This window comes from Leptonychotes weddellii, chromosome 4 (genome assembly GCF_054177405.1).
Source record: "Leptonychotes weddellii isolate Sample4059 chromosome 4, ASM5417740v2, whole genome shotgun sequence".
Taxonomy (NCBI): Eukaryota; Metazoa; Chordata; class Mammalia; order Carnivora; family Phocidae; genus Leptonychotes; species Leptonychotes weddellii.
In genome coordinates this window covers 34,460,301-34,482,347 of record NC_138372.1, presented here as the reverse complement: position 1 = coordinate 34,482,347, position 22,047 = coordinate 34,460,301, and the positions used below count along the sequence as shown (strand labels likewise).

Sequence of the window (22,047 nt, the reverse complement as noted above, 5' to 3'; positions counted from 1 at the left end):
TGTTCCTGCTCTTTCATGGTACACATAGGGCAACTGAGGCCTAGAGGACAGGACTTGCCCCAAGTCACACGGCAAACAGGGACAAAAGGCATTCTAGAACGGGACTTCAGCCTTTCAGCCAAGCAGTGGGGCCCTTCCCCATGCGAGGGGCCCCGTCGGCTCAGAGCAGACTCGGCCCCTTGGTGCCAGCCATCTGCGGAGCCTGGGAACACTCAGTGTGTTTGGTTTGGCTTCGAGGCCACTTTGCCAGGAGACAGTTTCCCCCTGTATGGGCCTGGGGCCGTGGGGGAGGGGGATCTGGACCAGGGGACTGAGCTTTGTGAGCAGAGTGGGCCTGGGAGGCGGGGCATTTGGAGGGGCTTTCCACCTCCCACCCCATTTCCCTGGGACTCTTTCCAAGCAATAAAACTCCTGCTCAGGCTCCAAGGGGGAATGTGCATCTTCGGTTTTCAAAGTGTGAAAGCAAATGCCTTTGGGCGTCTTGCGAGACATAATTTTCATAACTCCTACTTGATCTCCCCTGTGATGGCAGGGCTGGCTGCAGCCAGTCTGGGCCCCTCTCTGGGCACCCCAAGTGGCACAGAGCCTCCTCTCTTCAGGCTGGGCCTCCTAGCCTCCTGGCTGCTCAGGCTGAAAGGACAGGGCAGGCACTAGGAAGGGACTGTCGTGGACCCTTTGTGTAGCGTGTGGAGTTTCTCTTCATTAGAGAAAGGGAGAGAAGGGGCTCAGGTAGTGGCTTGGGCACAGGCATGACCCTCCCGGGGCCGAGGCCACATGGGCCTCACCTCCCACTCCGGCGAGCCTCCACACACAGTTCCTCCAGGTCTCAGCAGGAAGCGCCACGCTGACCCCTGTGCCCTCCGACGGGTGCGTCTCTGCATCCCGATCCCCTGCAGGCTGTCCCTTCATCCTGGAAATGGGGATAATGGGGATAATGAGGGGACACGTGTACAGCATCGCAGTTTCTGCGGGCTCCTAGGAAGCGCTTCACAAATGGAGGACGCTGTTAGCAGGAGAGCTACACACACAAACATTCGAACGATGATGCTAAACACGAAGCCGTGTCGTGTTTCCAGCGCGCGGGGCGCTGCTCGAAGCACTTCCCACTCAGGAGCCCGTTCAGGCCTCCTCTGCAGAAATAGGTACCTGTGTAGGACCCGGCAGCATCAGTAAGATACACACAAGGTTCCTTGGGAAACTTAACTCTCCCCGGAGGCCTAAGGGGAAGGAGAACCCACCAGAGAGGCCTCCAAGAGAGGGGACATTGAGCCAGGCCTCCAGACGTGGGTGGGAAATGGCAGCAGGAGTCAGTGTGACTGGACAGGGTGACGCGTGCTGGCAGAAGCAGGGAAGGTGAAGTCGGCCAGCCCCGACTGCATGAGGGGTCTCGGTGCTCGGCCGGCAGCTACAGGCTGGGGCATCATCTGCCAGATACTGTGTGTCGTCGGCGACAGTCAAAGCCTCCTGGTCTACCCCTCTTCTGTTCCACAGGCACACTCTCTATCCAGGAGCATCTTCCCTCTGTCCATGGTGCATGACATGCTGTTGCTCCCTCCTCTCCTGATAGCCCCTCTAGGAGTTTCTAAAGACAGAGGAACATAGTACAGGACAACTGTAGATGCCAGGCTGAGAAGAACCTCATGTGAGGAAGTGGCAGGTTCTTGTGGCTGGAGCATGACCAGGAATAGAGAATGAGGGACAGGCCAGGAGCGAGGACCTCCTTGACTGAGGACATGTGGACACCCACTCCCAGAGCAGAGGTCCCAGCCCACTCGGAGGCAGGGGTGTACGTGGTGACCCTGGGCTCCCCTGGGCTCCCCTGTACACCCACCCAGGCTGAGACTGAGCCAGGCTGTGTGAGAGGCATCTGGCCGGGATGGCAGTGGGGCTGGATCTTGGTGGTGATGATCATAGAGCTCACAGTGATTATGGCCAATTGTTGGGACCCTGTGCCGAGCCCATGGAAGGGCAGGCCAAGGTAGAGCAGGAGACTCCCTGAGGACCCAGCGAGTGAGCAGCCTCCTGGGGAGGGGCAGTAAGCACTGGAAAACGGGGCAGCGTCCCATATGGAGGAGGCTGTTCACACCGCAGACACCCAGGGAAGGGCAAGCTTCCTGCCCGTGCATCAACTGTTAGCGAGCACCTACTGTGTGCCTGGTTCAGATCCCAGCCTTCTTGTGAGTCCTGGAGCAAGTTACTTAACCTCTTCCTGCCTCAGTTTCTTCCTAAGTAAAATGGGGATAAGAGTCGGACCTGCCTCATAGTGTTGCCATGAGGTATATACTAGGTGCTGGCCCAGAGCTGCCACAGGCTGGGGGTAAGTATTTCTCTGGCCACCAGGGGCACCCTCAGCCACGTGCAAGGTAGACTCCGTCTTCAGGCCAACTGCTGTGTCACCTCTTCCCGGAGGACTTCCTGGCCCTGCCCTAGACGGACCCCTCTTTGGTGCCCCCTGCCCGGCTTCCCCTCCCACCCTTGCACCCCTGCTGTGAAGGGACTTGTCAGGTCCTCTGTCTGCATCTCCACCTGCTTCCCCGACCCAGGGCTCCACGAGAGCAGGTGGGGCCCAGCACCCCTGGGGCTCCAACTCTTTCTTCATCCTGGAGCCTTCTACCCCTATGGCTCTGGGTTATGCCTGTGTCCTTGTCTGTCCTTGTCCCCTCTCTTCCTCTGTTCCTGGCCCTCTCTTTGTTGACCATGTGCTCTCTCTCTCTCCTTCCAGGACTTGAGCCGCTTTCCTGATCCTGCACCCCACCTGGCCCCTGTCCTCCCCTGCACTTCCCCACGGCACCAGGCGCTGGCCTCAGCCAGCAGGCTCGTTCCGCACTCAATCTCCCTATTTCTCTGTCTCTTCCGCCCTCCTTCTCTCCCTGCCTCTCTCTTTCATAGGTTCTCTTGAGCCAACGATCTCACCCATTCCCTCCAAAACTGGATTCTCTTCTTATGAGTTCATGAAGGATCACAGGCTTCCCTCAACCTCCCTGGACTTGTGTAGAGGGCGGCTGACCCAGGGCTGCCCTGGGTCTGTCCCTGCTTCTCCTGGGACCTGGTGCCATGTAGCCTCCCCGAGCCCCGGCCCTCTCATCTGGGGGAAGGGGGCGATGAGACCCACTGTGAAGGTGGGTTTTGAGGCCAGAGAGACCCTCAGGACCTGGGAGCTGTGATCAGGAGGGCCGGGAGATGATGGGGTGGTCTGTGTGGTTGGCTTCCCGTCGATTTCGGGCTGGGTGGGGACGGTGGCAGGAGAGCGCCTGCGCACACAGGCCTGGAGGCTGACTGCCCCAGCGTGACCCCAGACCCAGCTCCTCCGTGGCACTTTCATCCTTTCTGCCCTGGGACCTGTGTCGAGCGGTCACACTTGAGGCCTGCAGCCTCGGGAGCGCAGCCAGCCGGCTGTGTGGATCTGGGCCGCTCACTTTCCCTGCGCAACCCCTCATCTCCTTCTCCATTTATAAGAAAATAGATTCCCTAAAGTGGCCTAGAACCCCAGGCCACAGCCCAGGACGAGGCTACTGAGCGGTCACCCCGCGGTTCTCCTGCTTTCTCTCTCCCTCCAGCACGGCCGCCTCACCGCCCCCGCCGCCCCTGCAGCCTACGCACAGCTCCGGGACAGCAGGGCCCCCCTTGCAGCCCTCAGAGCGGCTTCAGCAGCGGGAAGAGCCTGGCCCCACCAGCAGCTCTGCGCCCTGTCGCCCCCAGCCCACTCTGGGCCTCCTCCCCGCCATCCTGGCCAGTGTTGCCGCCCCCCTCCTGCGGCTCGCCCTTGGGCCCTCCTGACTTTGGCCACCAGTGCAGAGAAGCCAGAGAAACCACAGGAGGGTCTGTGGCTACACCCCACTGCCCCTGCCCCCACGTCCAGGGTGCCTGACACCTCACGGGCAGTCCAGACGGGATCCGTTAGAACACTAGAGCTTTATTGTACCCAAGTTACATCTTCTTTTTTGTAGAAGGATCTTAATTTCCCATAGTGCTATGGGGCTCTTTTGTAAAATATGTGTCCATATTAAAAAAGAAAAGTGTATTTATTCTACCGATAAAACTATTTTTATGTGGCCTATGTTAACCCTTTAAGTAGCCCCAGTGCCAACCCAGGAAGTGAACCCAGGCTGCCAGGATGTCTGCAAACCTCAGGCAGACCGTGGCTTTGAACTGGCTTGCTCCTAGACCCACAGAAGCCTCCAGTGTCTGGGTTTGGCTTCTCCCACCATGGGGATCTCAGAGAGAGGGGCAGGCAGACAGGCTTAGCTTTTGTGAAGCTGGATCTGGGAGCCAGAGATGTGAACGCTGACGATCCTTCCCTCCCCTGGATGCATCCTAGGGTGGGAAGATACTTTAGGAAAGAATGCTGCTATTTTGAAAGCCCTGAGTGTCTGTGAACTGGCCTTCCAGAGCTCTTGGTAAGTGTTTGGACCAAAGCACGGGGTTGGGGGAGGGATGGTGGTGCTGAGGGGGGATATCCCCCAGCCCTCTGTGACAAATGGTTAAGTTGAGATCCAAAGAGAAGAAGGTGGTTGCCCAAGGTCATGCAGCAAGTGGGAGAGCTGGGGTGTGAATCCGGACCTCTCTGTTCTGGTTTCATTAATCTTCTATAAGCCTGGCTTATAGAAGAGCCTGTTGAAGTCACGGCCAAACAGAGTGAGCTGGGCCAAAGGACAGGCATGGGCACAAAAAGGCAATTTTAGGGACTGAGGCTCTAGGAGTCGCATGGTAATAATAATCCTAATGTAAGCCACCATTTGTCCAAAGCCTGCAGTGTGGCAGGCATTTTGCACACTCACTTTATCACTGATCCTCATGCCAGTTCTGTGAGATGTGATTGTCCGCATTTCACAGATGAGGAAACTGAGCCCCCCAAATGGATAAATGGACTTGCCTAAGGTCACCTGGCTGGGACATGACCCCTGATCAGTATGATTCAGAAGCGATGCTTGTCCCCTGGACCATATTTTGCCATGTTCTTGCTGCACAGGGAAGCTCCAAGGAAGGCAGATCTCACCCAAATGGGCCAGTACAAGCTCCTTGCTCCAACCAAAGAGACCTATTGGCCACAGTCACTCATGTTGGCCCCTCTGAACGAAGGGCTCTGGCAACAGTGTGGACCACGTGTCCCATGCCCCAGCTTGTCTTATCTTGGAGCCAGTGAGAGGCTTTCCTATCAAATCAGAGGCTGGTGGGTGGGGGAATCTGGGCAGGCAGGCAACTGAGACTTAGGGAAACTGACCTCACTCCTCTGCCTCCAGGGTGGTAGCTGAGATAGCAGAGGACCGAGGTTGGCTGCCTCCTAGCCCTAAATCCCCACTGGGCTGGTGGCTCATCAGTTACAGAGTTTTGGAACCCATGAGCAGAAAGGGCCCCTCATTTGACAGATAAGAACGGCAATAATAATCATGAGGCCCAGAGAGGAGAAGCACTTCCCCAAGGCTGCACAGCTGGCCGGTCTGCTGACCCCCAGCCCAGTGCTCCACACCCCGGGTTTCCCTGGCAGGCCTGGTACTGGCTGATTAGCCCCAATGCCATTGTGCCCAGCCTGGCAGCTGTCTCCCTTCTGAGACAGAATTTTGGACAGCTCTGGATGGCCAGAGGTCCTGTGAGCATCTTGGCCAGCAGCTAACTTCTTTTCATCTCGGCCCTGGATGGACATGTTTGAGCTTAAGACCTGGCAGGAGTCCTGAGATCTGCTTCAGAGGATCCAGCCAGCCCCATGGGCATCACGTTGTAAACTGAACTTGACCCCAACCAGGGCTGGAGCCCGTTTATCTTTGGCAGAAATGTGACTTCCTATTTCTGAGTGGGAAGGGGCTTCGCTGACTTCTAAAGCAGGCTCGGAAGGCCTGTTGGACATCAAACAGATGGCGTGGAGCGCTCTGTAGATGAGATAAGTGTCAAGGAATTAGAAGCCAGATTTCCCTCAGTTCAGTGCAGTGTGTGGCATGAGATGCACTCAGCCGAAGCTTGAGGTGAATTAAAGATGAGACATTTGAGCGAACAGTCCAGGTACCTGACTGCATGCCCAGTTCTGTGGCGGGCACGAGCCCAGAGAGGTGAATCAACCCACCGTGTGACAGTCGAGCGTGCGCGCGCGGTGCCCGGTGAGGTGCTAAGACCTCCTCTGTGCACCTTTCCTGGCCCAGAGGAGCCCCTCATCATCAAGGTGGAGCAAGCAGCCCAGTCGTAGGTTCCTAAAAGGAACTTTAGAGGTTATCCTACCCAGGCCCCTGACCACAGACAGATTCAGCCCTAGTCTTCCCCAGATCCATCCTCTGGAGAGATTAGGAGATTCCAAACGTTCCCTCCAACAAGCGCTCAAGTGTCTAAAGAAAGATGGATGGCGGCAGAGGGGCGGGCCGGCTGATTAGGTAGGCCAGTGCCAAGGGGACAGCCGGAGCCGATGTCGATCGGACGTCTACAGCCTGAGCTCACGGATCCCTGCAGCCCACCCACCGGCCGGGGTGGGAAACAAACCTACATCCCAGAAGACCTGAGGCATGTCTGTGGAAATTTGCACAGCTGGGACACTGAATTCTCTCATCCCGAGCCAGGGAACCACCACGCCATCCGTAGCCACTTACACACTTTGGATATCTATCCACCACTGCTGACATTTTTCCAGCATGTTCTATGTGCCTGTCCTCATAAAAAGCCCCTGTTGCTCTGAGAGCCCCGTGTACATTTCTTAGGGCTTTCATGGTTGACCTTCAGGTGGCAGAGAAGATGGAAGGACTGAGACCCAGCAGGCTAAGTGACCTGCCCGAGGTTAGGCAGCATGTCAGTGGTGGCCCTCGATTCCCGTCTCAGGAAAACTGACCGAACGGCCCAGGGGCATTCTGGAAGCTGCCAGCATGGCCACGTCCTTCCAGTCCTCCTCCAGGCTGTTCTGACGCACCAGCAGCCAGGTGAAGGCAGGGACAGTGGAGATGTTAGGCTGCAGGGAGCTGCAAAGGGCCACCACGGGCCCCTCCAGCTGAGATGCAAAGACCCGGAGTGGATGAAGCACGGAAACTTGCACTGACTGGCAAATTTGCTTTTGCGCCAAATAACCACAAGCTGATTTTTCTCATATGCAATGCTCTGCCATCTCCTGCCTCACCCTAGCTAGGCCCGGGCAAGCCTCAGGGCTCGGGACCCCAGTTCCACCTGCCCAGTCTCCAGCCCAGTGCCCTTGTTACAATGGATCCCAAAGAATGGTCCTCCACCAAAAGGCACGTTTAAGAAAACCACCACGAAAGACAAGAGAGGCTCCACCTGGGAACTGCCACTCTGATGGTGTCCCATGTGGCGAGAACGAACTGGGGCTCATGATACTGTTCCAGCGACTGTGGGTTAAGAGCAGGAGTCCTCGGCCTGGCCTTCCAGACCCTCCATGATCAGGCCCTGCTGACTTTGCCAGCCATGTCACCCATCTCTCCTACTCTGTGCCTGGCCAGACTAAATCCTATTTGTCATTTCTAGAATAGACAGGTTGTTCCACATGTGCCACTCCCTGGGTCTGGAAACTCCCTTCTCTTTCCCCAAGTCCTCATTTTTTGAGGATTAACTCAGATAGCACTTCCTCCAGGAAGCCCCCTGTGATGTTCTTTTGCTTTTTTAGCATCTGTCACAACACCCACTGATCACTGTTGAGACTATAATAGTGTATCTGGTCTCCTACCGGACCACGAGCTCCTTGATGGCAGGGGTCATGTAAATTCGTCTTTGGATCCTCATCTGACACAAAGATGGCACTCAGTAGATGTGTAGAGAGGAAAGGAGGAAGGAAGGAATGAAGAGAGGCAAGGAGAGACAAAGACCTCAGCTCTGGCAGTGGAATAATCTCTACAAAGCCAAAGCTGTCCCCTGCAGGTGGTGAGTTTGCTGTCAGCAGAGGTGTGAGCAGGGCATAGGCCCGCCAGCTGGAGATGTGGTATGAGAGCTGAAGTCTTGGCAAGGGATTGGTGTGGATGACATTGAGGGTCCCTCCTGGCTCTGTAATGCTCAGGTTCTTTGAACATTGTTATTTTTCCAAAAATTCATCTAAGCAGCCAAAAACATCACCCAGGCTGGCCGTCTAAACCAGTAAGGTTCAGGAATCCATCCAGCCTCACACCCCTGTTCTTCAAGAGCCCAGCCAGGCCTGAAGTAAATTGGCAGGCTTGCCGGCTACCCTGAGGCAGGGAGACTTCTGGGTGGTGGGGGAGGGCTGGACTGGAACCCAGGGCCCCTGACCCCAGCCAGAGCTCCTTCCCTCCCTGCCCCCGACCATGGGGGATGGAAGAGAGGGGTCACGAGGACTGATCGACCCCCTACTTGGCCCTTTCCTGGGAGTATGGGCACACCCTCAGACCTCCCCATCCTTTCTCCAAATGTTGGCTCTTCCTCTCCAGAGGTGCTCTGGATACTCCTTCACCTTGCTAGGTGACCTTGGGCAAGCCCCTGCTCCTTTCTGATTAAATGGAGACCTTGTTTCCTGCCCGGGCCATTCTGGGGGCTGGAGGAATGCTGTGTGCAATCTCAGGGCTCCGTGAAGGTGAGGCACCACCCCTCCTCAGGCTCCGTGCTCAGCTTTCCTCCCAGGCCCCACAGACCGCCTTGGGGTTGGGAGCATGTCGCAGACAGGCCAGGGTGACAGAGGAGCATGCCTTAAAGGTTGCTCCCTCCCAGACCTGCTTCAGGGAAAGTGGGCTTTGGATGGGACCTGAATCTAAGACATTTCCAGGGAGGCTGTCAGACATCTTGGGCCCCAGGGGCTGGGGCAGCAGGGGCTAACTCTTGGCCAAGGGAGGTTCTAGGCCAGAGCAGGGGCAGCTGGAACTCTTGCCCCATTCCCGGGCCTCAAAGAGATTGCAGAAGGTCCCCCAGCTGACTCATTTTGTGACACAAGCTTCAGATCTTAATGTATTTGAAAGGTATTGGTGATGTTGTTCTTTTAACCACCTCTTCCCTTCACCTCTGTGAATTATCATGAAGAGTCCTTTAAGAATATAGAAGACAAAGAAAGATGCTATTAATGTTATTTTGCCAAAAATATTTTTGTAGCATAATATATTAATAAAAGACATTATAAATTCAGCGGGACGGTGTCTCTGAGTGCTGATGGCTTCCCCCACCCCCACCAGGGACCACTGAGGGAAATCACTCTGCTGGGAGGTCCAAGCCCAGACACAGTGGTGTGGAGGAACTGGAATGGGCCCATTTTCCATGCAAAAGCTTGCGCAGATTTGGGGGGTGGGCGGGGGTACTTAGGCAGGGATCCAGTGACTGGAGAGGCCTCATTCCAAGTGGGATCCAGACAGCCCTGGCCAGCCAGAATGAGCTAGAATCTGGGATTCACACTGAGGGCCTCCTTTCTCTCACCCCCTCAATCGCCCAGACCAACCATTCCTTCACTTCTCCCCACCGCCATTGCTGCACCCCAGGCCAGGCCTCCTCACCCTTGTCTGAACCACAGCTGCCTACAGCTGTGCCCCAGTCCCCTCCCACCCCACCCCCACAGCCAAAGCGAGGTCCATAAACCACCAAAATGACCACGTATCCCCCTGCTTTTAAATCTCACCAATGTGTCCCCACTATTCCCAGGACAAAGGTCAAGGTCACACAAAGCTCTCTGCGACCTGGCCCCTCCCCACCAAGAAGTATCTCCAGTATGAGGTTCACATTTTCCCAATTCCTCTCCTTTTCAACCTCCTATTCTCCCATTACTGTCTGCCTCAGTGCTTCCTGAATGCACCTTACCCTTCACCTCCCTTGTCTCTGCACTTGCATTCCCCCACACTGACCATCTGTCCGCCCCTCCATCCCTTCCTGGCACACTGCTCTGGGGGGCTCCTACACAGCCTGCATGACCCAGCCCCGGTGGTGTTTGCCTCACTGAGCCTGAGCTCCTAAGCTGAGCTCGCCACTCCTCCCCTCCGGTCCCACAGCACCTGTTCCTTGCGCACTTGGGTTATGCTGAAATGCGCTGCCCGTGCTTGCCCTTGCCCTCACCTACCTGGGCCAGGACCACGGCTGCTCCTCTCTGATTTGTCAGCCCCGAGCATGGGATTTGACATCTACCGGGTACTTGTGGGAAAATGGCCGAGTCAAGGGGGAAGGAAAGGAAGAAGAGCGGGGGGAGGGGGGAAGACTAAAGAGAAAAAATGTCCTTCTCTATTGTAACATACGCCATACTTCAAGGGTTAGTGGGCTGGGGTCTCCACCCGCTGCGCCTGCTGCAAGTTCCCCAAAGGAAGACAGCCCCCGGGACCTGAGGGGTGGGGAGGGGAGAGGCCCCCCTGGGTTCTGAAACCACAGACCCTTCAGCAGCGGCGACACGTTGGCCATGGTCGACGGGTTCTTGCCCGGCTCCTACCGGGACTGACACGGGCTGCCCGTGGTGGGCCCGCCTCCAGATAAAGCTGGTAACGCAGCCGGGCCATTTATGATGCGCAATGTTCTGAGCCTTTACGAGCTGAACCCCCTCATTCTCACAGCTCTTCTTCCCTATCTCTGCTTTGCAGACAAGGTAACCGACACGCACACAGGTCAACTTGACCACAATCACGTAGCTTGTAAATGCTAGTGCCAGGACGGAAAGCCAAGTAGTCAAGCTCCTAGACCACTCTCTTCACTTTCACTTGGCTATGCGAGCACGTGTGGGCTGTAGCCTATGAGGAGGGCAAGGGGGTGTCTGCATCCCCATGTCACAGACCAGGTAGGCCAGGTCAGGACCCATCCGAGGCCCAGTGTGGTGAGCCTCTTTCATGTCATGCAGCCTGCCCTGACCTCTGTCCCACTCGCCGGACTCTGGATGGGGTGCAGGAAGAGGCCCTGCCTGCCCTCTGCCCCCACGGCCACACTGGTCTGTGGGGCTGACATCAATGGTCTGAGACAGCCTGTGGGGGCCTGTGATCCCCTGTGTTCTCTGCCCCTCACACACCAGCTGTTTTCAAGAAAAAAGGCTCCTGTCATCTACCTTTCTAGAAGCTCAGTGAGAGAGTGAGCCCTTGCCCTTGCTCCCTGGAGAAGAAGGTGTGGCCAGGAACAGGGCTCAGACACGATGGAATGGGTGACTGAGGGGACAAGCGGGTGGCAAGAGGGAACACTCAAGTGTTTGTACCTAGTACACGCGAGTGTCTGCAACTCCTAACCGGGGAGCCCTGGCCCCCTCTCCTGTCCTGACAGGCCCAGTCCCTTGCTCTGAGCAGGCTCCCGCTACAGTGCTCTACTGGAGAGAAACTGGATCACGTCTGCTACGTGATCATGAGATTCCAAAGCTCTATAGGGCTGCCCCAGGCAGAAGGCTTCTCTGTGTAGATTCTGAGCCCATCGGGAAAGAGTTTCCAGCTCCCAGGAGGTGCCCCTGGCGGCCCATACATCCCGCCCCCCGACCCCACGCCAGAAGCAGGTCACACGGCTGAGGAGGTAGTGAGTTCTCTGACGTGGGAGGTGTGTGACGGGGTAACTCAGTGGACAGGGGATCCCCACCACAGGCTAGAGGCTGGCCGACCGGCCATCTCTCTATCCCTCTGCCTCTGTCTGTCTGTCTGTCTTTGTTGCTCTCTCATGCCTCTGTGCCCTTACTCCTTCTCCATCTTTCTATGTTCTTTGATCCCCTCCTTCCCGCCCCTGAACATCCACAGCCCTGCCACCCAACTGTACAGAGACACCCTCAGCCGGCGCCCGCCCCCCTGCAACGAGGACCATGGCCCTGAGCTCCAGCCTCAGCACTGCCATGGCCTGCTGTGTGGCCTTGGGCAAGCTCTGCCCCTCTCTGGACCTCACTGTTCCTATTTGCATAACAGGAGGGGCAACATCTTTGGAAGACTGCCTCCATTGGGCTGGAGGTAGGAAGGGAAACCCCCTTCTCCCTCCTCACAGGAGGTGCAGGGAAGATGCTCCTTATGATCAAGGGAGGAGTTTGGTCCTTTTGTCCCTGAAAAGGAGGGCCAGAGAAAGAGGGAATCGAGAGAAGGGAGGAAGAGAGGTGAGGAGCTCGGGAGGTGGAGGGGCACTGAGGGAGGTGGGGACTAGGCCTCCTCCGTGGAGAGAAAACCTGCAGACGGTGGTCATTTTCCTGGCTGCTGTGGGAACCCAACTCCCCCTGCCCTGCCATCTCCGGTAAACTTCCCCCTGCTGGGGAAGATCCGGGACAGGGAGAAGCACAGCCGGGGCTGATTCTCATGGCCAAGTTGACATGGTGTGAAGCAGATGAGGCAAGGTCAACGACAGGGAGCTGGAGGCCAAGAAGAGCACGTGCGCGCACGCACGCACACACACACACACACACACACACCCCAGGGAGAGCCCCCGAGGAATTCACAAACTTCGGGAGGCCTTGGACCTCAGCCCCACAGCTGGAGGTCAGGACCATCCTAAGCAGGAATGCTGGAGCAGGAGTGCCCGGGACGCATCCGGGTCACGGGCAGACCCGCCAGGCTCGGGCGGCCGGCCACGGGAGCTCCAGGGTTGCCACCGCAGGGAGAGGACCCTGACCGCTGACCGGGGCCCGGCCTCCACTGTGACAGCACCATAAGAAGAGGTTCTTTTCAGAAAATAGTCCTAAAACGCTGTTACGTGTTGGTTCCGAGCTGACAAAACAGTTCTTGTGTTTTCTTTTTTCATATTTTCCATTTCTTCCTCCCTGACCGGTCACAAGAGAAGAATGATGGTATTTCCAACCTGGAGACCCAAGCCACCAGGCCAACACTGAAGGACACTTCAGTGAGGTGTGAGTAAGATAACAGTGCTCTGGAAGGGTGGAAGGGGCTGAGCCGGGTGGCGACCAGGGGTGGGGGAAGGGGTGCCGGAGAAGCCGGGGAAAGAGAAAGAACAATACACAGAATGACAGAGTGGGGATCCAGAGAAGGAGCAAGGGGCCATGGAGAGAGAGCCAGACAGTGCTGGAGAGAGATAACGGGGAGAACAAGGGAGCAGTCAGAGAGAAGGTCGAGGCAGAGGATCAGGCCCAGTTCCCAGAGAGAGAACACAGCGGGGTCCCCAAAGAGCGTGGGGCCTGGGACAGATGCTGGGGTGGGTGCGAGGCCGGATGTATGGGCCGCTAGGGACAGCCCCTGGGAGCAAGCAGTTTACTCCTCCCAGGGAAACCTGAAAACACGAATTGCTTCCAGGGGCCTTCCAGGCTCCCCAGACTCAGAAGAACAGCCCCTCGTTCTTCATTCCTGGTCCCTCTCTGCACAAAGGTGGTGCAGGCTCGGCCAGGGTCATGGGCTGGTCATCAGGGGCCTGGGGCCTGGCCCCGGGCATTGCCCTCCTTTCCCTCAGAGTCTTTCTCCTCATCTCTTTAATGGGGATAATAAAAATACTTCTGACACAGCTTGGAGTGGGGTTTTAATGAGATAGTGCAGGCAAAAATGCTTTGCAAAGCAAGGCCCGCACCCAGATTAGCTGTTACTGCCACCCCCACGGGCCGCAGGGTCCAGCACTCGAGCAGCTGGGAGCCTGCAGACGCTTGGGCATGGAGGGGAGCAGGGTTCCAGGTGGCCGCTGGGGAAGATATGGCCAGAGTGGTGAGCAAGGGCAGGCCTGGACCACTGCTGTGCACATCTAGAAATTGGTACAGTATCCCAGAGACAGTGGGAGCCACCGAGTCAGCTGTGTGACCTTGACCACGTGACTGGAGATCTCTGTCTTGCAGTGGCCCTAGGATTAAATGAGCTAACTCAGGCAGGGTGCAGAGAGCCAGGTCTGAACACAGAGGTCAGAGCAGGCCAGCATTATAGTACTTGGTGGATCGGTGACCTTGCAAATCACCCCAGCTGCCCTGTGAAGTGTTAGGGGTTGGCGGGTCCTGGACTAGGGCAAGACAGGAAGAGAGGCAGAGCAGGAGGGGGAACGGCTCTCAGGAGTTGATTTTCACACTGCAGTCTATACCTGAGACTGGTTCTGAGTCTGAGTTCTCAGGAGAGGTGGGGGTGAGGAGATGTGCCCACTACCACAGGGATCTGAACAGTGCATCCTCGGGGACCTAACTGCCTTCGGACCTAGAGGATGTAGGGAAGTTTGCAGCAGGAGGCCGGGCTCAGGTTGGGGGCTGGGCTCAGGTGTGAGGGGCTGTCACCTGCCAGCTAAGGCAGCAGACTCTGCCCTGTGGGCAGCAGGGAGCCCCAGGCAGTTTTGGAACAAAGTGGCATGAAGTAGCGTAAAAGCCAGATGCCCTGGGCCCAATCTCTTCCCCTCACCAAGTCTCAGTTTTCCCATCAGCAAAATGGGAGAGGACAACCCTGATCACACAGAGTTACCATGAGGACTTAGGGTATGTCAGTACAAGAAGGGACGTTACAAAATATTTGTAACAAGGTGGGACATTGGACCTGGAAGTGTTAAGAGACCCTGCTGTGCATATGTCTTTTAACTATGAAAAGTGAAAAGTCCTAAGATACAGTACCGGATCCTGGGATCTGCACCTAAAGTCCTTATATCTTACTTTCTACTCCGGCCTTTTTCTGCATGATTTTCCAAAAGACAGTAGCACCTTTCAAGGAATAGGGAGGTCGACCGATATATTGCAAAGGGCAGCAGGCCTGGGCCCAAGACTCTCTTTGGCTACTTACTGGTTACCTTTGGTTGGGCATGTCACTTAACCCTCGTTCTTACTTGCCTCATCTGGGAAATGGGAATCGAGATAACTTACCTGATAGCTCGTCATGGTGACTGAGACCACGGGCCAGAAGAGCTTCGTTTCTGCAAAGCCAACATCAATGCACATTATTACGGTTGTTGAAAGAGGACACGAGCCTGTTCCCAGAATTCCACAGTCCCCCAATCTTCACTCAGGGCCCCCAAGTGGTGTAAGTGGAAGATTTTGGCTAATTCAAGCCCCGAAGTGGGTTCCAGTCCTGCTTTGCCACTGACTCCATCATAACACTAGGCCAATGACACCCCCTTTCCAAAGTTCGGTTTCCCCATTTGAAAAAAGCAGAACTCAGAGCAGATGATCTTTAAAGAATCATCTAGCTCTTACAGGCTGGAATGTCGAAATCTTCCTCCCACCTCCAACCTCTGAAGTCCGCTCCCAGGCTTTGAAACACCTGCTCTAAGATGCTGGTCTGCGCCACATGCTAAGGCTCAAAGCCTTGCAGCGGCTGTTAGCCCTTTGTTGCCCAGCGGCCTGACTTGTGGGAGGGCCACTGACTTCTCCAGGGCAGCAGGAGCTCCAGCTCCATGGTGATCAAATCCAAAATGCACAGTAGGGACTTCCACGTTGTGCTACAGACCCCTGGCCTCCCTCGGCCCCACGTCCTTTAGACCACCTCCCTGGGGTGCCTGGGTGGCTCAGTAGGTTAAGCATCTGCCTTCGGCTCAGGTCATGATCCCAGGGTCCTGGGATTGGGTCCCCTGTCGGGCTCCCTGCTCAGCAAGGGTCTGCTTCTCCTTCTCCTTCTCCCTCTCCCCTCCCCCTTGTTCGTTCTCTCACTCTCTCTCTCAAATAAATAGATAAAATCTTTAAAAAAACAAACAAACAAAAAACACCTCCTAGCTAATAGTCTTTGCCCTGCCCCAGAAGCCTCGTCTGCCACTCAAACACATTCAAGCAGAGCCCATCTTTAAACAGAGGTCCGAAGGCACACCCAGGTATGTGGTTGATTGTGGCCTGGAGAACAGGCCCAGGGGGTGTTTGAAATGGGGGGAGAGCAGCCATGGGAGTGTGGGATGTGGACAGGGTGGGCGAGAAGGAGCCACCGGGGAGGAGGAGATGGCTGCAGACCTCCACTGGCCGTGCACACGTCTGGGCAGTGGGGCATGGGGATGTGCTCGAGGGCACTTCTGTGCCAGGTGAAGGCCGTTAGCTAGAAGGCCGGTCTTAGGGGACGTGGGACTGAGGGAAGTCAGGGGCCTGGAGCACTATTTGGAAGTCCCTACTGTGAATTTTGGGTTTGATCAACAACTGTCACTAAAAGTCTTTCTTCCAGAAGATGGAAAAAATCTTGTCTCTCTGGGATACTGAGGCTCGTGAGGAATGCAGGGGGTGTAGCTGGGCCAGAGAATTCAGGAGGCATGGAGGGCTGAGCCAACTCTCACAGCGGGCCTGGGCCCGTCAGCCAGAGCAGGAAAGAGAAACAAACACAGGCCGCCGGATCCGGAGCGGCCCGAAGCCCCTGCAGAAGATGCCCTGAACGTCCACGCTCGGCCTCCACTGTCGGGGGCTGCCTGCTGGCGGGCACCCGGGTTGCCAGCTCAGACCCATGTTAGAAGTTCTTCCAGGGAACTCATCGTCCGCCACCTCTTCAAGCACTCCTGGTCCCAAGCTTCCCAGGGACGCGGGCCAACCAGAAGAGGTGCTTTGCCTGCTGCGGTTTATGCTCCATGAAGCCGCTCCCTCCTTCCGAGACAGCTGCCCAGCCCGCCACTCTGGCTCCAATATAGCACTTCCCTTTTAGCTTTTGAATTTCAAAGCAGACCTGACTGCGAACAGATGGATGGGGTCGTAAAAATCCCCCAAGCAGGGAGCAAAGAGGCTCATGGTCGTAAAAGAGGCTCCTTTGGAAGAACGAGTCCCTGCACGCATGCTGGGTTCCCAGCGCTCTGGTCACCCACATCCTCTTTGCTGCTAACACACCAAGCATGCTGTCTTCACCTTCACCTACCCAAATCCCACCCGGCTTTCAAGGCTCAGCAGCGGTCCAGGATCTCCCAAGCAACCTTCTACGACCTCCCCTCCCAGACTCTAACCTCTCCAGCCACCAGCCACCAGACTGCTCTTGCCTTTGAGCGCCTAGGGTACCACTCCCCACACGCCTTCACCTACTACATACATCTGGGCCTTGCTGGCAGGTTGTTTTTTGGTTTTTTGGTTTTTTGGTTTGTTTTTTTTTACATATCTTATCTCTGTAAATAGATCTGAGGCCTAAGATCAGAAAACATCTTACCTTTCATAACTAATCTAGTGTTGGACCCGAGACCGATGCTGAGTCAATGCTAACTGGATGCTTTTCATGAAAATGCAACTGTATATAGCTTAAATAACAGTAAACAGAACGTGGATGGAGACAATGTTACCTATAAGCAGCTGCTCTGGGGACTTGTTACTGTGCAACACAGGAAGTGTCATTCTACCAAGCAGTGGGGGATCCATTTCCAGGGTGCACTCCAAGCAGGAAGTGACTTCACTCAAAGAGATGCCCTATTATGTCCAGAGTGAAGAAGAGCCATTGACAGAGGGAACAAAGACAGGACAAAGAGCAAGGAGGTCGAGGATGTGAAATGAGTGGTGGAAGCCATACAGGCTCTGGGATCAGATAAGCCTGGGTTGAATCCCAGTTTACCAACTACTTGACCCTGTGCAAGGGACTCACGCTCTGAGCCTCAGTTCTGTTATCTGTAAATGGGAATGATGATAAGGCCTATCCTGCACATGTGAGGTGTGAGTAAGATAACAGTGCTCAAGATTGGCTAAGTGTTATCAGAGAGAGCCCCACAGGCCAGGCAAGTGGGAGGGAGCCATCTCTGGGTTAGCAAGAAGAACTGACATCCAGTCTGGTTGGACGGAATGAAGACTCCTCAGAAATTGACAGATAATTGTTCCGGTGTATTGAGGGCTTGCTATGTGCCACCTGGCATGTAAAGAACAGTTCAATCTTCACACTGTCCTTGAGAGTGAAGATTACTGTTCCTGCTTTACAGGTGAGGAAACTGAGTTTCCAAGAGTTTAGGTTATTTGCCCATGGTCACCTAGCCAATGTCAAACTGCAGAACCTGCATACTTAATCGCCCTGCTGTATTGAGATAAAAGTTGCACAGTGGAGACTAAGGAACTAAAGTATAACCCAATATTGCTTAGAATTTTTCTTGGTGTCTATGAATCATAGCTGAGGTCCCAAAGATAAAGACAGTGTGTCCCAGTTTGGAAGAAAGAAACCAGACCACCCCTGTGGAATCGCGGAGGGATAGAAAACACCCCATATACCACCCCTCCCCAGTCAACTAGCATATGGGTAGGGCTGAGGCCAGAGGACCCTCGGGGGTGGGGGGGTGAAGCAGTAAGGAGCAGATTAGCAGAGCAGGAGCTATGGGGGAGATGGGACATGCCAGCCAGGGAGGGCTTGCCCACAGCAGGGAGGAGCTCAGTGTCCCTGAAGAAACCCACACATATGCCCCCAACCAGAGAAAGAGCTAACATTTGGACATCTGCCACCAGAGGGCACTGATGCCCTCTTTTTCTTCATCTCATGGTCCCGCCCAGCCTGGGAGGGGCCGTTGGCACCCTAAGGTGACAGGGCTTACTCTGAGTTGAGCTGGGGGCAGGAGTGGGTGGCGGGATGTGGAGACAAACATTTTGAATTTGGTGAGAAACCTAGATTGATTTTGATCAGATGAGAGTTTTTAATCCAGGGAAAGGAGACCCTTTTAATCCTAGATAGTGATGGGAAAAGTATTGGATCCATACAGGATGTGGTCCAGGGATGGTGAGGGACCATATAACCAGCTGAAGGGAGTAGTTGGGGGAAAGAAACTCAAGTCGTTCTCTCTTTGTACCCCACTGAGTCCACCTGGATCGATCAGAAGTTTACATTTGGAAACCTGGCCAGCGGAGTGGGCCACATAAGCAGCGTCAGGCAGGACAAGGTGAACAAGAATCCAAAGCAGACTGTCTTGGAGAGTCCGCTCTCGGCTGCCCTGGTAACCATTCTTACGTGTTCATCTGTAAGAGGCCATGAGAGACCCACCTCAGAAGTCACTGATGTGCTGCTTTAAAGCCAGTAAATCCAATGATGAGTGTGTTAGCTCCATAGCAGGCTGTGTATAATTTTCATTCCAGGGTATGGTTCAAACTCTCTCAAAATGAAAGTCCAAGTTATCATTTAAAAAAAAAAAAAGGCCTGGAGATTTTGTTGTGTGGATACATCCAAATGGGGTAGATCATCCAGATTCTGGAGTCCAGAGAGAACCAAGCCATCATTGAGAGGCACCACCACATGGCAAAACATTGGCTCAAAGGACTCTCCATATAAGACCCTTGAAAATGGCTTCTCTTTGGCTGAAAATGAGATCTTGATTCACAACTGTGGCACTCAAGCTCCTGTCTCACATGGAGAAGGCCAGTATCAACCATGGACAACCACCCTCTTGGAGCCCTCATTTTCCAGGCGTTCCCGTGCAGGGTGCTGGGCATGAGTGTCTCCCGCTCTCTGCTGCCGATGGCCCTGAGAGGTCAGTTCTGCCGGCCCTGTTTCATAGACATGGACACAGGTTTGGAAAGATGAGGGACTTTTGCTGGGACCTCATAACTTAGAAGTGGCTGCAAGAATGAGAAGGCCCATAAGACTCTAAATCTGTGCTTTTCCAACTACCCTAAGTCAGCACTAGGTCCAGCCTCAGCCCCGCCTTTTGGAGCCTCAAACTCTGTCATGTCCCCATCTTACTCACTCTTGGCCCCTGGCCTGACTCCATCTTTCAGAGAACTGTCCCTAGATTGCCAGGCCGAATCTTCCTTCTCCTGTGACCCTCATTACACTACAGCACTTGCCCTCAAGGCTCATGTCACTCTGACTTATAGAATCACATTCATAGGTAGCCAGCTATTTTTTTTAATGGCTCCTTCTGCTTGAGACCTCTTCTCTGTCCACACTCACTCCCTTGGTGACCTCAGCCAGTCCCATGGCTCTAAATAATCTGTGATGGGTCCCCAGGCTACACACTAGCCCCACCTCTGCCCTGACATCCAGCTAATACCGCAACCTCTGCACTTGGATGTCAGAAAGCATCTCCAAGTCACCACATTCAAAACCAAACTTGTGCTTTCCGCCCCTAACCCGTTCCTCCCTCCATGTCCCACCTCAGTATATGGTGCCACCATTCCCTTGCTCCCTCAGAGCAGACACTGTGGAGGTGATCATGACTGATCTTCTCCTCATCCCCTATATCCTTTCCATCCTGTTACTTCTACCATCAGAATCTATGCAGAAAAGGACCACTCTCACCCCCACTACTACCCTGGGCTGAGCCACCCTCCTCTCTCCAGCCTCCCAACTGACTTCCTTGTTGCTGCCAACCCCAGTCTACACCCCACAAGGTCACATGATCCTTTTCAATGTAAATTAGATCATGGCAGTCCCCAGCCGTGAACCCCCAGTGCTTTCTTATCAGACTCAATGAAATCACCATTGCTTACCCTCCCTGATCCGGGTCCTATCTGGTGTCACTCCTTGCCCTCTTCTTGCTTACTCCAAGCCAACCATACTGCTCCTCATCATTGCTTGAACAATGGTAACACCTTCAAGTGTTAGGACTTGGCACTTGCTGTTCTTCCGGCCCAGAATGTTTTTCCCCCAGGTCTTTGTTGACTTCTTCTCACCCCCTTCACCTCTCTGCTTACATGCCACCTTCTCAGAGAAGCCCCCCTGATCATCTGTAGGAAGCGTTGCCCTAGGGCTCTCTCTACCCACCATCCTATATTCATTTTCTTCATACCACTACTCACCACCTGGCATTCTACTGTCCATTGTGTCTAGCTCCTCTAGAACTAGAGCCCCCATGGCTCATACCTTCTCTGCACACTCCCTGCCCCATCTCCACTGGCTGACTCAGAGCTCTCACTCAAAACATATTTGTGGTGTGAATGTTGAAAAGTTCTGTTTGTGGTGAAATTAGGGTTACGTATTTTAACAAGAGGTATATAATTATGGGTAAATTGGAGGTCTGACTCCAGAACTCAACTCAGGGACTGACCTATTGGCCAGATCTTAGATGTGTGCTCATGTCTGTTCCTGGTGAACCCTGAGGACCCACAGATGAATACATGCTCCTGGATATGACTAGAATCTGAAGCAAACAACTTTCTTTCTGGCCCTGTGTGAGTGGCCCATCAGTTAACAGCAGGGTTTCTCTCTTTTTTTTTTTTTTTTTTAAGATTTATATATTTATTTGAGAGGGGAGGGGCAGAAAGAGAAGGAGAGAAAGAGAATCTGGAGCAGACTCTACACTGAGCAGGGAGCCCAACATGGGGCTTGATCCCAAGATCTTGAGGTCATGACCTGAGCCAAAACCAAGAGCCAGATGCCCAACGACTGAGCCACCGAGGTGCCCCTGCAGTAAGGTTTCTTAACCAGGGACTACCACCCCACCTTTGCACTATTAAGGGCACAGTTCTGAGTTACAGTGACAGGAACCACCACCGAAACAGTAATAGTGGGCATGAAAACGGATACTGATTGAGTTCACCTCTAGGCTCAGCCCTGTGCTGAGTATTAGGGATGCTGTGGGTGGTGAGTCAAACACAGGCCCCGCCTGCAAGGGATTCATTCTAGTGGGGCATAAATAAATATGGTAAGAGTGGTGATTTCTAGATGGGAAAACTGAGGCCCAGAGAGGGAAACTTCATGCCAGTTAGTGACAGGGTCAGAGAACCACACCTTGGTAAGGGGGATGAGAAGGGGCTGGAGTTGGGGAGGGGCCTTCCATTTATTATGCCAGGCTCTGGGTTTTGTGCTCCATTTGAAAGGCCTCATTCTAGTCTCCGCATAACCCTAAATAGAATGTGTTATTATCCTCTGTTGCAGATGGGAAAATTAAGTCCCAGAGGGAAAGCAGAGGAAGCCCATGGGCTCCTCTCAGGAGTGATGGAACTCACCTCCTCAGAAGGCCAAGGGGAGATTCAAAGTAAGAAGAGAATGAAAAGACAGGGCCACAGGGGAGGTGGGGCAGGGAAGGGATGACAGGCAGGAAAAGTAGATTTGCCCTCTGTCAGTCATTTGGCCTGAGTCTGACTGAGAGAAGGGGAGGTCACCACCGCGGCCTCCTCATCTTAATTATCAAGGGCCCAGGACAGACCCACATCTATGTCCTGCACAGTCTGGGGATACAAAGAAGGAGGCCTGTAAACCCTGGGAAGGCTGCTAGCAGAAAGAAACCCTCAGGGCTTCCAGCGCACCCAAAAGGGGCCCACTCAGCCTGGGGAAGCAGAGTAGAATTAGGGAAGGCTTCCTGGAGAAGGCATTACAGGAGTGAAATCATGAAGAAGATTCTTTCTGAAAGGCAAAGTCACACAGTTGAGCAGACAGGAAAGTACAAATTCAGTCAGCCTCATCAGGACACAGGAACCCATCCCCCACCACCCATCCATCTCACCTCCCACCC

The 22,047-nt window shown here is 54.5% G+C and overlaps 1 protein-coding gene across 3 annotated transcripts in view; it reads left to right on the top strand.

The window, feature by feature from the left end:
- The window catches only part of TRABD2B (TraB domain containing 2B), a 212,783-nt gene extending 200,107 nt beyond the window's left edge, over positions 1-12,676 (top strand). For 2 of the 3 annotated variants that reach the window (XM_081818404.1, XM_081818403.1), the window contains one exon: positions 3,558-9,045. In XM_081818404.1, the coding sequence (XP_081674530.1) occupies positions 3,558-3,868 (311 nt within the window). In that variant the 3' untranslated portion in view covers positions 3,869-9,045. Of the gene's footprint in view, positions 1-3,557; positions 9,046-12,615 lie in introns of those variants that run through there. The other variant, XM_081818406.1, reaches the window with a different exon arrangement.
- Positions 12,677-22,047: the final 9,371 nt, after the last annotated feature.